The sequence below is a fragment of the Hyla sarda genome, chromosome 9 (genome assembly GCF_029499605.1).
Source record: "Hyla sarda isolate aHylSar1 chromosome 9, aHylSar1.hap1, whole genome shotgun sequence".
NCBI lineage: Eukaryota > Metazoa > Chordata > Amphibia > Anura > Hylidae > Hyla > Hyla sarda.
In genome coordinates, this window is record NC_079197.1 from 67,876,551 (window position 1) to 67,891,253 (window position 14,703).

General features: G+C 40.4%; 1 protein-coding gene across 7 annotated transcripts in view; it reads right to left on the reverse strand.

Annotated features, from left to right (window-relative positions):
- Positions 1-2,052: 2,052 nt before the first annotated feature.
- Positions 2,053-14,703, reverse strand: part of NOX1 (NADPH oxidase 1) — a 182,202-nt gene continuing 169,551 nt past the window's right edge. For all 7 annotated transcript variants that reach the window (XM_056541281.1, XM_056541279.1, XM_056541285.1 and 4 more), the window contains 2 exons: positions 12,071-12,195; positions 2,053-2,867 (listed from right to left, as the gene is read on the reverse strand). In XM_056541281.1, coding sequence (XP_056397256.1) covers positions 2,741-2,867; positions 12,071-12,195 — 252 coding nt within the window. In that variant the 3' untranslated portion in view covers positions 2,053-2,740. The remainder of the gene's footprint in view (positions 2,868-12,070; positions 12,196-14,703) is intronic.

Sequence of the window (14,703 nt, forward strand, 5' to 3'; positions counted from 1 at the left end):
CGATGTATCGTCACCTAGACGGTATCGCGATATATCGCGATATATCGAATCGCCACACTGGTATCGCGATTCGAATCGAATCGCCAAATTCTTGGCGATTCACACCCCTAGTGGCATCGAAAGAGTGCATCCAGCGCCAAGGTTACAGTTACTCCCGTTGGATATTAGTTTTTTATTATATTTTCTTTGTGTATACCGTACTCTAATCATTGGTGATTATACACCAGTTGTGGTTCAATCTGTGACGTAATTCGACATGTGACTGTGATTCTTAGTTCAGTATAAAAGGAGCAGCCGTCCAGATAGGATGCAGCACCATGACTAAGGACCCTTAGTTGGTCCGAAATGCGTCGGTTGGCGTGGGTTTTAACTCGCTGAGCACTGTCTGTCTTTTTTGTCATTTTTTGGACCTATTTTTAAACATGGAATATTAAAGGTTAATTTTTATTCACATTGCGGAGCTGGAGTTCCCCCTTCCCTACCTCCTCCATTTGGATTGTTTGACAAAATTTTGTGCCTGAAATCCACACTCTTGTACGAGTGTCATTTACCCTGACTTTTATGGGGGGGCGGATAAGTAAAATAAAAAGTATAAATATATTTAAAAGTGAAAAATGAAGGGGAAAAAAATAAAACAAAATAAATATAATATAATACAAAAGCAAATGGCCCAAACTATGCCCCTAGCCCAACCCCCTACATACACCACCTATATATATATTAACGATCATAGCTAGACAGGAATGTAATTTTAAATATTATTTTAGCATCACTTTGTGCTGTTAATAAAGAAAAACACGCTTATTTCTGTTTTATTTTTTACATTTCAACCCAAATTACAATAGAATGAAAATTTTCTAAAATAAAATTATGTAATGCATGAACAAAGGTATAAGATGCACTTTTTCTTCCCCAAAAATGGGGGGGGAAAGTTGGTGCGTCTTATACGGCGAATACACACCTATCGTGGCGGTCCCTGCAGCCATCAACAGCCAGGACCCGCGGCTAATACAGGACATCACCGATCGCGGTGATGCCCTGTATTAACCCTTCAGACGCGGCGATCAAAGCTGACCGCCGCGTCTGAAGCGAAAGTGACACTAACCCGGCTGCACCGGGAGGGACCTTACCTGCCTCCTCGGTGTCTGCTCCGTGCCAGGATCCCCTGCATGGTCGGCGCTCTCCTACGTCGTCAATACGTTGTCGCGCACGCCGCCCCGTCATCCAATAGGAGCGGCGTGCGTGGCGACGGCGAGCGAGGATACCGGGCAGCAGAGACGTTCCGGAGCGACGGGGACACCCCCGGGGATGCGGCAACAGCGATGGAGGGCGACATCCAGGACAGTGGTGAATGGTCCGGAGCGGCGGGGACACGTGAGTATTACCTCCTATACCAGTGGTCTTCAACCTGAGGACCTCCAGATGTTGCAAAACGACAACTCCTGGCATGCCCGGACAGCTAACGGCTGTGTGGGCATGCTGGGAGTTGTCATTTTGCAATATCTGGAGGTCCGCTGGTTGAAGATTACTGTGACCTATACTTTACATTGTATTCTAGATTTTCCTCATTTAAAATTGCGTGCGTCTTATATGCTGGAGCGTCCTATAGGGCGAAAAATACGGTACTTCACAGCTTTCAAATCTGCATGTACTTAAACATTTGTCTTCAGTCAGGAAAGAGGATAATGAGCCCCATCTGGAAGAGGTTAGTAAAAATCAAGAGGGACTAAAGGGGTAGTGCTTCTGCTTTAGGAGAGCGCCACAAAAGGTAAGTGGTGGCTATTCATGCTCCCCTGAGAAACCTATAAGTCTCCACACACCTAATGGATGTGAACAGGAGCTGCAGGGGACCGGCAGTAGACTGGGGCTAGGAATGAATGATTTTTTTTTCCTGTTTGCAAACACCCCCTTCCCACCCAGCATCATATTTATTGGTTTATTTTTAAAGGCTGGATAACTCTTTTAAAAATATAAAAAAAATACAGTAGTTAAAATACATTTTTATTTTCCATATGCAAATGTGAATTAACAACACAATAAGTGCAATTCTTAGTGACCTGGGCTGACAGAACCAAAACGGACAAATGTTTAGAAATGGGTATGGAGAGATAGGTATGAAATTACGCCTTTCGCATATGTATGACAGCAGTTCAACACTATGCTCTGGTGTCTGAGTTCCTTTATGTAACATATAAAGGGGTATTCCAAATTCAGTAAATAGTAATGCAATACTATGCAGTCTTTATCAATGCCTCATGATTTTCAAAATCTCTGCTTTTAGTCATTCAATAGAAAGTTTAATTTCTTATTCCTAGAAGATAAAAATCTGTCCAAGGTCATCTGAAGGACACACAGGTGCACTGCCTTTAGAAGACACACATAGCGGCCACAGCGCAGCTACAACACAGATGAACACTAGAAAGAGTTTTATTAGATTTGAGACATATTAAAGTTACACACTTCAACAGAATCAGTCTTTTATGGTTCCTGCTATTGTAGAAATATTTATATACATTTATGCTTCTATAAGAAACAATATTCATCTGTAGAATCTATCATTAGTGTCACTGTTGTAGTAACAGGAAGCACTTCCATCATCTCCTTTGTGATAATGGTCACACATTAAACCATTACATGGATATAAACTCATTCTGTAAACTAATTTACAGCTTGTAAACTGAAGGAAAATATTAAATAGCTTCTTTGATAAGAACACAGTTGAAGTCCATAATGCTGCAGCTCAGAAATTCTCCTTATTAAAGTAAAACTGCACTTTCCTGGGGTCCATGCTAGAGTATTGATGGCAGCATTGTTGCAAGGTCTTTCCAAGTGCTTGAGGCCCACAAAGAAAAACACCTACAGTAGACCTGAAAATAGAAATGAATAGTTAGTCCTGTATCCTAATGCAAATGCATGTTCTTAAGATCTTACCTACAATTTTTATATAATATTGTCCTATATTGTGTAACTGTCATTTAAAAAATAAATAACATTTTAAGAGATATGTCAAAAGTTTAAATCTGTTACCAGTTGTGTACGTAGAAGAAAGGGGGCCCCATAGCAAATATTAAAACAACCACCTATTATGAGACCAATCAGGGCAGGGCCCCCTCTCCCCATGAGCCCCATAACTGTCGCATACCGTCTGCAACTATGGTACCTATGCCCTTGTCATTGTCCGATTAGGTACTGAGACCACCATCATTCGCAAGGAGACGGTGAGGAGAAACAGTGCCTAGCTGAGTGCTTATCTCCGTTCTAGCAATTAGTGGGGGTATCTACTTCCAAACTCAGATAAATCAAATTTTGACATGTCAAACTTTTTTTTATTGACATTGACATCAACACTTTAACCCCTTAAGGACTGAGCCCATTTTAGCCTTAAGGACACAGACAATTTTCATTTTTACGTTTTGTTTTTTCCCTCCTCTCTGCTCCAGAACTCTTATTTTTCTACCAACAGACCGAAATGAGAGCTTGATTTTTGTGCGACCAATTGTACTCTGTAGTGACTCTTTCATTTAACCATATAATATACTGAGAAAGCAAAAATATATCATTTGTGGGCAGAAATTTATAAGAAAACTGCAATTTTGCAACTTTTGGGGGGTTTGGTTTTTACGCAGTGCACTTTTTGATAAAAAATTATACATTATCTTTATTCCATAAGTCAATGCAATTAAAATGATGCCCAAGTTTTATAGTTTTTCTATTACAGTGGGGATCAAAAGTTTGGGCACCCCAGGTAAAAATGTGTATTAATGTGCATAAAGAAGCCAAGGAAAGATGGAAAAATCTCCAAAAGGCATCAAATTACAGATTAGACATTCTTATATGTCAACAAAAGATTTTATTTCCATCATTTACACTTTCAAAATAACAGAAAACAAAAAAAAATGGCATCTCCAAAAGTTTAGGCACCGTGCAGAATTTATAGCATGCACTGCCCCCTTTGCAAAGCTGAGACCTGCCAGTGTCATGGATTGTTCTCAATCGTCATTGATTGAGGGGTGTCTGCTCCAGTAAGGAGGGAGGGAGGAGTACAGGGCAGGCCAGACAGGTACTAGTGGTGGGGGACTCAATTATTAGGGGGACAGACAGGGCGATCTGTCACAAAGACCGGGATCGCCAAACAGTGTGTTTTATGCCTGGCGCACGAGTTCGGCACATCGCGGATCGGGTTGACAGGTTGCTTGGCGGGGCTGGAGAGGACCCAACAGTCATGGTACATATTGGCACCAATGACAAAGTAAGAGGTAGGTGGAGTGTCCTTAAAAATGACTTCAGGGACTTAGGCCGCAAGCTTAAGGCAAGGACCTCCAAGGTAGTATTTTCTGAAATACTACCAGTACCACGAGCCGCACCAGAGAGGCAGCGGGAGATTAGGGAGGTAAACAAGTGGCTCAGAAGCTGGTGTAGGAAGGAAGGGTTTGGGTTCATGGAGAACTGGGCTGACTTCGCTGTCGGTTACCGGCTCTACCGTAGGGACGGGCTGCACCTCAATGGGGAGGGTGCAGCTTTGCTTGGGGAGAAGATGGCTAGAAGGGTGGAGGAGTGTTTAAACTAGGGACTTGGGGGGAGGGAACCTACAGCAAAGAGGGGGAAGATAGTGTAGATAGAGAGGTGGGAATTATAAATGTACCTGGGGGTGGAGCGGAGGGAGGGGTTAGAATAGTTAATAGGAATAGGCTTCATAGGAAAATAAAACTTACACCCTTGAATCCCATTAACCCCAATAACATAAAGGATGGAAATGTAAAGTGTATGTTCACAAATGCCAGAAGCCTAGAAAATAAAATTGGGGAGCTTGAGGCCTTGATACTGGAGGAACATATTGATATAGTTGGGGTCACTGAGACATGGCTGGACTCCTCGCATGACTGGGCTGTCAATCTGCAGGGGTTTACATTGTTTCGCAAAGATAGAATGAACAGAAAAGGTGGTGGAGTCTGTCTGTATGTTAGAAGTGGTATGAAAGTCAGTGTGAACGATGCCATAGTGTGTGATGATTCTGAGGATGTGGAATCATTGTGGGTAGAATTACAAAAGGAGGGAAATAATGAAAAAATAATACTTGGTGTAATCTACAGACCCCCTAATATCACTGAAGAGATAGAAGGTCGGCTGCATAAACAAATAGAGAGGGCCGCCCGGGCAGGTACAGTGGTAATAATGGGAGATTTTAACTATCCAGATATAGATTGGGGTCCGGGGTTGGCTAAAACTACAAAGGGGCGACAATTCCTAAATTTATTGCAGGATAATTTTATGGGCCAGTTTGTGGAGGACCCAACAAGAAGTGATGCCTTGTTGTATCTGATCATTTCCAACAACGCAGAGCTGGTTGGTAATGTAACTGTGCGGGAAAACCTTGGTAATAGCGACCACAATATAGTTACTTTTGACTTAAAATGTAGAAAACAAAGACAGGCGGGGAAGGCAAAAACATATAACTTTAAAAAGGCAAACTTCCCTGGGCTGAGGGCTTCACTACAGGACATAGACTGGGGGGAGGTGTTCTCAAATACTGATACAGAAGGTAAATGGGACATCTTTAAATCAACTCTAAATAACTATACAGTTAAATATATATACCAAAGGGGAACAAATATAAACGATTAAAACTAAATCCTACATGGCTGACAAATGATGTTAAAAGAGCAATAAACAACACAAAAATAGCCTTAAAAAAATACAAATCTGATGGGTCAGCTATAACATTTAAACAGTACAAAGAGCTTAATAAAATCTGTAAAAATGTAAAAAATTCAAAAATTCAAAATGAGAGACAGGTGGCCAAAGAAAGCAAAACTAATACTAAATATTTTTTTAGATATATAAATGCAAAAAAACCAAGGACAGAGCATGTAGGACCCATTAATAATGATAATGGGGAGGTTGTCACAGGCGATAAAGAGAAAGCGGAGCTACTGAATGGGTTCTTTAGTTCTGTATAAACTAGGGAAGAAAGGGATGGTACAAGGTAAGTTAAGTAATATAAATGTAAGCAAATCTCCAGGGCCAGATGGATTGCACCCAAGAGTTCTTAGAGAGGTAAGTTCAGTAATATCTGTACCCCTGTTCATGATATTTAGAGATTCAATGGTGTCTGGTATTGTGCCAAGGGACTGGCGCAAGGCGAATGTGGTGCCAATCTTCAAAAAGGGCTCTAGGTCTTCCCCAGGAAACTATAGACCGGTAAGTTTAACGTGCATTGTGGGTAAATTGTTTGAAGGATTTATAAGGGATTACATACAGGAATACATAGGGGATAATTGTATTATAAGTGATAACCAGCATGGGTTTACTAAGGATAGAAGTTGTCAAACCAATCTAATTTGCTTTTATGAAGAGGTGAGTAGAAGCCTTGACAGAGGAATGGCTGTGGATATAGTGTTTCTGGATTTTGCTAAAGCGTTTGATACTGTCCCTCAAAGACGTCTGACAGGTAAGTTAAGGTCTTTGGGTTTGGAAATTTTAGTTTGTTACTGGATTGAACACTGGCTCATGGATCGTACCCAGAGAGTGGTGGTCAATGATTCGTACTCTGATTGGTCCCCGGTAATTAGTGGTGTACCCCAAGGTTCTGTACTGGGACCGCTGTTGTTTAATTTATTTATCAATGATATAGAGGATGGCATTAACAGCTCTGTTTCTATCTTTGCAGATGACACCAAGCTTTGTAGCATGGTACAGTCTATAGAGGATGTGTATAGGTTGCAAGATGACTTAGATAGACTAAGTGTCTGGGCATCCACTTGGCAAATGAGGTTCAATGTGGATAAATGTAAAGTTATGCATCTGGGTACTAATAACCTGCATGCGTCGTATGTCTTAGGGGGGATTAAACTGGCAGAGTCACTGGTAGAGAAGGATCTGGGTGTACTTGTAGATCACAGACTACAGAATAGCATGCAATGTCAGGCTGCTGCTTCAAAGGCCGGCAGGATATTGTCATGTATCAAAAGAGGCATGGACTCAAGGGACAGGGACATAATACTCCCCCTTTATAAAGCATTGGTACGGCCTCACCTGGAATATGCTGTTCAGTTTTGGTCACCTGTCCATAAAAGGGACACTGTGGAGCTGGAAAGGGTGCAGAGACGTGCGACTAAACTAATATGGGGCATGGAACATCTTAGCTATGAGGAGCAATTAAAGGAGTTACAATTGTTTAGTCTTGAGAAGAGACGCTTAAGGGGGGATATGATAAACGTATATAAGTATATTAATGGCCCATACAAAAAATATGGAGAAAAACTGTTCCAGGTTAACCCCCCCCCCCCCCCCCAAAGGACGAGGGGGCACTCCCTCCGTCTGGAGAAGAAAAAGTTTAGTCTCAAGGGGCGACACGCCTTCTTTACCAATGAGAACTGTGAACTTATGGAACAGGCTACCTCAGGAACTGGTCACAGCAGGAAAAATTAACAGCTTTAAAACAGGATTAAATACATTCCTGGAACAAAATAACATTAATGCTTATGAAGAAATATAAAATCCCATACCTTCCCCAATATCGCGCCACACCCCTACCCTTCAATTCCCTAGTTGAACTTGATGGACATATGTCTTTTTTCGACCGTACTAACTATGTAACTATATAACTATCATCTGGGAAGACCAGGTGATGTCAATTTCAAAGGTTTTAAATGCCCAAACTCATCTGACCTTGCCCCAACAATCAGCACCATCGGTTCTTCTAAGCAGTTGTCTAGAAATCTGAAACTGAAAATAGTTGACGCTCACAAAGCTGGAGAAGGCTATAAGAAGATAGCAAAACGTTTTCAGATGTCAATATCCTCTGTTCGGAATGTAATTAAGAAATGGCAGTCATCAGGAACCGTGAAAGTTAAAGCAAGATCTGGAAGACCAAGAAAATATCAGACCGAACAGCTCGCAGGATTGTGAGAAAAACAATTCAAAACCCACGTTTGACTGCACAATCCCTCCAGAAAGATCTGGCAGACACTGGAGGTGTGGTACACTATTCCACTATAAAGAGATACTTGTACAAATATGGTCTTCATGGAGGAGTCATCAGAAGAAAACCTCTTCTATGTCCTCACCACAAAAATCAGCGTTTGAAATTTGCAACTGAACATTTAGACAAGCCTGATGCATTTTGGAAACAAGTTCTGTGGACCGATGAGGTTAAAATTGAACTTTTTGGCCGGAATGAGCAAAGGTACGTTTGGAGAAGAAGGGGAACAGAATTTAATGAAAAGAACCTCTGTCCAACTGTCAAGCATGGGGGGTGGATCAATCATGCTTTGGAGTTGTATTGCAGCCAGTGGCACAGGGAACATCTCACGAGTAGAAGGAAAAATTGATTCAATAAAATTTCAGCAAATTTTTGATGCTAACTTGATGCCATCTGTGAAAAAGCTGAAGTAAAAGAGAGGATGGCTTCTACAAATGGATAATGATCCTAAACACACCTCGAAATCCACAGGGGATTACATCAAGAGGCGTAAACTGAAGGTTTTGTCATGGCCTTCACAGTCTCCTGACCTCAACATAATTGAAAATCTTTGGATCTTTTGTAAGGAAGAATGGGCAAAGATACCTCAAACAAGAATTGAAAGACTCTTGGCTGGCTACAAAAAGCATTTACAAGCTGTGAACTTGCCAAAGGGGGCAGTACAAGATATTAACGCTGCAGGGTGCCCAAACTTTTGCAGACGCCATTTTTTTTGTTTTCTGTTATTTTGAAAGTGTAAATGATGGAAATAAAATCTAACTTTTGTTGACATATTATAAGAATGTCTAATCTGTAATTTGATGCCTTTTGGAGTTTTTTCGATCTTTTCTTGGCTTCTTTATGCACATTAATACATATTTTTACCTGGGGTGCCCAAACTTTTGATCCCCACTGTATTGTACAGTGGTCCCTCAACATAGGATATTTATTAGTTCCAGGAGGACCATTGTATGTTGAAACCATCATATGTTGAGTACATGTGTCTATGGAAAACTGGTAATTAGTTCCGGAACGCCCATTGTATGTTGAGTGTGTGTAGGTTCATACGATTAAAATGATAACTTATATAGGTTTCATTTTGTTTTACTTCTGTTAAAATGACTATGTTTAATTAAAAATGTCCTTTTCTGACCCCTATATCTTTCTTTCTGCATATATGGGGCTATATGAGGGCAAATTTTTTGCGTCATGGTCTGTAGTTTTTATTGGTACCCCCCCCCCCCCAGGAGAGCTGCTATTGGCCGGATCGTCCGTCCAATAGCAGCCGGCAGGGGAGGGATTAATGACCTCTTCTCGCAGCTCTGCCAGCTTACAGAGTTCAGTCAGCGGGCAGAGCTGCAAGGAGGAGCCAGGGACGACCTCCTCCCCCCCATCTGCCAAGATCGGAGCCCCTCAGGGAAGAAGACATCTGTGTAGTGCAGGGAGAGAATACAATAAAGGGACATGTAGGAGTGAAAAAAAAAATCGAAAAAATTGTTTAAAAAAAAATTTCCTTCGACCCCCTAGTAGATCCTCAAGGGTCCACCGCAGTTTCTTCAGCGTGTCCCGGGCCCTATTAGGGATTCAGGGTGCTGCGATTTGTCACCCTTTTTTGGGGGCGCAGCCAACCCCCCCCCCCCCCACATAACGGTGTCTGATTTATAATCACACACCGTTTTATATATAAAGTTACACAAAGCACATACTACATACTTAGCCGCCTCCCCCTCTCTCTCTGATCAAATCCTCAAGCCATATAACGCCATGCGGAAAACACAGGTATGGTACAAAAAAGTTTTGGTCTACATGGTCCAGGTTGCCATGTACAACTCTTTTGTACTGTCCCAGTACGCTGGCAACACAGGGACATTCCTCCAGTTCCAAGAAGAAGGTGCTGATCTAAAGGTCCTGATCTTTGGTGACTGGGATCTTTGGTGACAGGGAAAGAGCAGGCCGGACTTCCCAAGGAAATGAAGTTATAGGTGAAGAATTATTAATCCTTCCAGTATTAAACTCAGACTATCATTTCCATTTTAATATTTACAGTTCCATTTACTAATATGTAATTCATATATTCAGGCTCTATTATTTCTATAATGTAGTTAAATATATCCCTGTAAATTAGACAACAGGGAATAAGCATTTTGATCCCATAATGATGGCAATAAGAACTATTGTAATTATAGACCCACAAACTAACATTATCAATCTACTTTGGCTTATATTGTGGTTTAAGAATGCAGAATCACAAAGGTCCTTGGAGTCTTTGATTAATCTGCATAGATATACACAACAAATAAATAATTCTACCACTGTACAAATCACTTGCCAGGCCAACCATGGAATACTGTGTACAGTACTGGGCACCAGTGTACAAGAAAGATATAGTGGAGCTGGAGAGGGTTCAAAGACGGGCAACCAGGGTAATACGGGGAATGGGAGGACTTCAGTACCCAGAAAGATTATCAGAATTAGGGTTATTTAGTTTAGAACAAAAGAAGGCTTAGAGGCGACCTAATAACTATGTATAACAGGGGTCTCAAACTGCATGTCCCCGACGTCGGGTGATACAAATTGCACATCCCTGGTGCGGGCCGCAAAATTTCGTTCCGCGAGGCCGCAAGTGGCCAGCGGGCCAGGAGTTTGAGACCTCTGTTCTACATAGTTATTAGGTCACCTCTAAGCCTTTTTTTTTTTTTTTTAACGAAATAACCTTAATTCTGATAATCTCTCTGGGCACTGTAGTCCTCCCATTCCCCGTATTACCCTAGTTGTCTGTCTTTGAACCCTCTCCAGCTCCACTATATCTTTCTTGTACACTGGTGCCCAGTACTGTACACAGTATTCCATGGTTGGCCTGGCAAGTGATTTGTACAGCGGTAGAATTATTTCTTTGTTGTGTATATCTATGCAGATTAATCCAAAACTACAAGGACCTTTGTGATTCTGCATTCTTAAGCCACAACATACTGCAGCAGAAATTGCGCTGTCTGAATGGGACAGCGTAATCCATTGAAACATAATGTGCAGTAAATTCTAGTGGAATTTCTGGCAGAATTCAGCACAGAAATTCCACCGTGTGAACATAGCTTTATTTTACCTTGCAATGTATGACTAAATTGAGAATGGGGGTTTATGCCCACACACAATCTGGCACTGTCAGCAGTGGTTGGACATTGTCAGACAGACAACCCCAAGTACTGCTTGTTTTTCAATACAAACAATAAAACCATCCAGAAGTTATATCAATAGAAACATTTTAAAGGAATACGCTTTCAAATGGCTTTGATAAGTATGTAGTTAAGGTGTTAATAAAAAAATATTTTAATTACAAAGGATATGTTTAGACAGGGATAAAACATGCTGTTTTGGACACATGCTGATTTCTGTGTCACTGGGAGTAGGGGAAATGCATTGACAAAAAAGTGCTGTATCACTTCTTTTCAGGGCGGAAGGTCCTATTTATGTCAATTGGAGCAAAAGAGCTGCCCGAAAATGTTGTGTTGTGATACAACATCCCCTAAAAATTGTATCACCTAAAAAAAACACCACAAATAATTATAGTGCACAATTCTGTTTTATGGGGGAGATTTATCAAAACCTGTCCAGACGAAAAGTTGCCTATAGCAACCAATCAGAACACTTCTTTCATTTTTGAAAAGTCCTCTGAAAAATGAAAGAAGCTATTTGATTGGTTGCTATTGGGCAACTCAGCAAATTTTCCTCTGGACAGGTTTTGATAAATCTCCCCCTATTTCTCTGAAAAAAAGGGGTCTGGAAAAGTCACAAAAAAAAAAAAGAAGACATGCACTAAATTTTGTATGAGTTTTCAACACTTTTTAGACATTTTTCCAAGGTCCTACAAAAACTGGTATGGCTTTGTCAAAAGGTGGTGTGGCTTCAAAAAAATGGCCGTGCTTAAGATAGGACACTGTGAAACCAAAAGCTGTTCTGTAATATTTTGCCTTTTCAGTCTCTACTTATCAAATCCTTCTGCCACAGAGTATAAATTTCTATGGCTCTGACAATTGCTAAGAGTGTCACTTTTTTAACATATGTGACTAAATACATCATTTATTAACTCTATTGATTTGACTTTGTGCAACAAACCTGGGATGTGCATCTGCCACACTTGAAAACTCGTTCTCCCAGATGGGTCGCCCATAACTGGTTTTCTGCTTTAATCCTGTAACTGCATCAGTTGCCACATCAAAGTTAATAATAGCATGGCCAGCCTGGGGAGATAAGCACTGTATATTATGGCTCACATAACAGGTAACATTAATACAGCAAAAAAGTGTTAACATTAAAGGAAAACAGTCACCAGTTCCCCGCACTATAACCCGATACACCGGCTTATAGTGCGGGTGAACAGCAGACCGATGCGGGGTCTCAGACTGCTATGCCAACCTGCAGTCCAGAGCCCCACTCTTCCAAAGGTCCCCCTCTTCCAGCACTGACTTGCGCTTTGAGGAGGGCCTGCTGGCTAGATTTGAATATTTAAATCTAGCCGGCGGGCCCGCCTCAAAGCGCAAGTCCGCACTGGAAGAGGGGGACCTTTGGAGGAGTGGGGCTCCGGACTGCAGGTAGGTATAGCAGTCCAAGACCCCGCATCGGTCTGCTGTTCACCCACACTATAACCTGGTATATCAGGTTATAGTGCGGGGGAACTGATGACCGTTTTTCTTTTAAAGGAATAGTCCAGTTTAAAAAAATGTATCCCCTATCAGCAGAATTGGGGATAAGTTTCAGATTGCGAGGGGTCTGACCACTGGGACCCCCTGTGATCTTCTTCCCAGCATCCCATCTCTCCCCATGAAGGAATTGTGTCTACCATGGCACAAAGCGATGGCTGACACATCCCCTCCATACATCTCTATGGGAGAGTTGAAATACATCGTTCATGTATTTCTGGCTCTCCAACAGAGATGCATGACGAGGGTGTGTCAGCTGCTTTGTGCTGTGGTTGACACACTTCATTTATGCAGCGGTCTAACCTCTCACGATCTGACACGTACAAGTTTTTGTAAACTGGACTACTCCTTTAAACATGAAACAGCATGGAAAAATATGCATTTCAACAGTGTGATAAACTCCAATGAAAACATTCACAGCATGACTGCTTTTAGGCTGAGTTCACATTGCAGAATTTCGTTACTGCCTCCATGGAAGGTAGCATGGGATAATTAGATCTCTCCTGGAAGTTATTACCTTACAGACAAGGCCATGAGGAGCCAGAGAAGTCCTTTCAGATGCAGCCATATATATGTATCTAATACGACTATACGGTAACTATACAATGGCTTACTATGATCACACTTAAAGGTCTCTCATATCTGGTAGCATATAAATAATTTTTATTTGATTAAGATCATTTTAAAATGTTGATCATATTATATAAATTAGTATATATGGTGAACAGATCTTTCCCTAATCTCCAGTTTGAGTTTGTAGGTTCTAGAATACGGAGTACTCCCTTCTGCAGAGAACAGGGTGTGTTCTACGCATACTAAGGCATTCATATAATGCATATATCATAGTCTTATTTTTCACCATCTAATTGATATAAGGAAAACAAGAAAAATGTCCTCAAAATTTAGTACCATAGGTTTTAAATCTTATTGTACCTAAAAATGTACTACCAGATTTGGGTGGTTAGTTAGGGGGGCTGGAGAGTTCATACAGGTCACTTCCATTTTATATATCTAGTGATTAGATATTTGCCCATTCCTTATATGATTGTCTCTGAGAGTATTAACATGAATATGATATTGTCTAACCATTGTCACTGATGTATACTGAGACAGTTACTAAATCCTGCAAATGTGTAGTGATACAGTATGTAACTACTAAGATAAGCTTAGAGTACTTCCTTAATGTTGTACATATGTTTTAATCTCTTTAAGAATTAACACTATGTAGACGATCATCAAACTAACCTTTTAAAATATTTGTTACTAACATTAGCTTATAATGTTTTACTAATACTTTGATTATATGTATATATGAATCACCAATCAAATATGAACATATATACATATAATCATTGTGTTTATATACATATTTATGTTTATTAACCCCTCAGTGACTCAGCGTTTTTCAGTTTTTGCATTTTTGTTTTTTCCTCCTTACCTTTTAAAAACCATAATCCTTTTAATTTTCTACCTAAAAATCCATATGAGGGCTTATTTTTTGCACCACCATTTCTACTTTGTAATGACGGCAAAATAAAAAAATAAAAAAGCATTGTGCGACAAAATTGAAGAAAAAACACCATTTTGTAATTTTGAGGGCTTCTGTTTCTACACAGTACATGTTTTGGTAAAAATGACACTTTATCTTTATTCTGTAGGTCCATATGATCAAAATGATACCCTACTTATATGTTTGATTTTGTCTTACTTCTTGAAAAAATCATAACTACATGCAGGAAAATTAATATGTTTAAAAATGTCCTGTTCTGACCCTTATAACTTTTCTTATTTTTCCGCATATGGGGATGTATGTGGACAAATTTTTTGTGCTGTGATCTGAAGTTTTTATCAGTACCATTCAGTACAATTTTTCCTTTGATGAGACTTTTTGATCGCTTTTTATTCATTTTTTGTGGTATAAAAAGTGACCAAAAATACGCTAGTTTGGAATTTTTTTACGTGTACACAATTGGCCGTGCAGTTTAATTAATGTTATATTTTTATAGTTCGGACATTTACTCACGAGGCAATGCCACATATTTTTATATT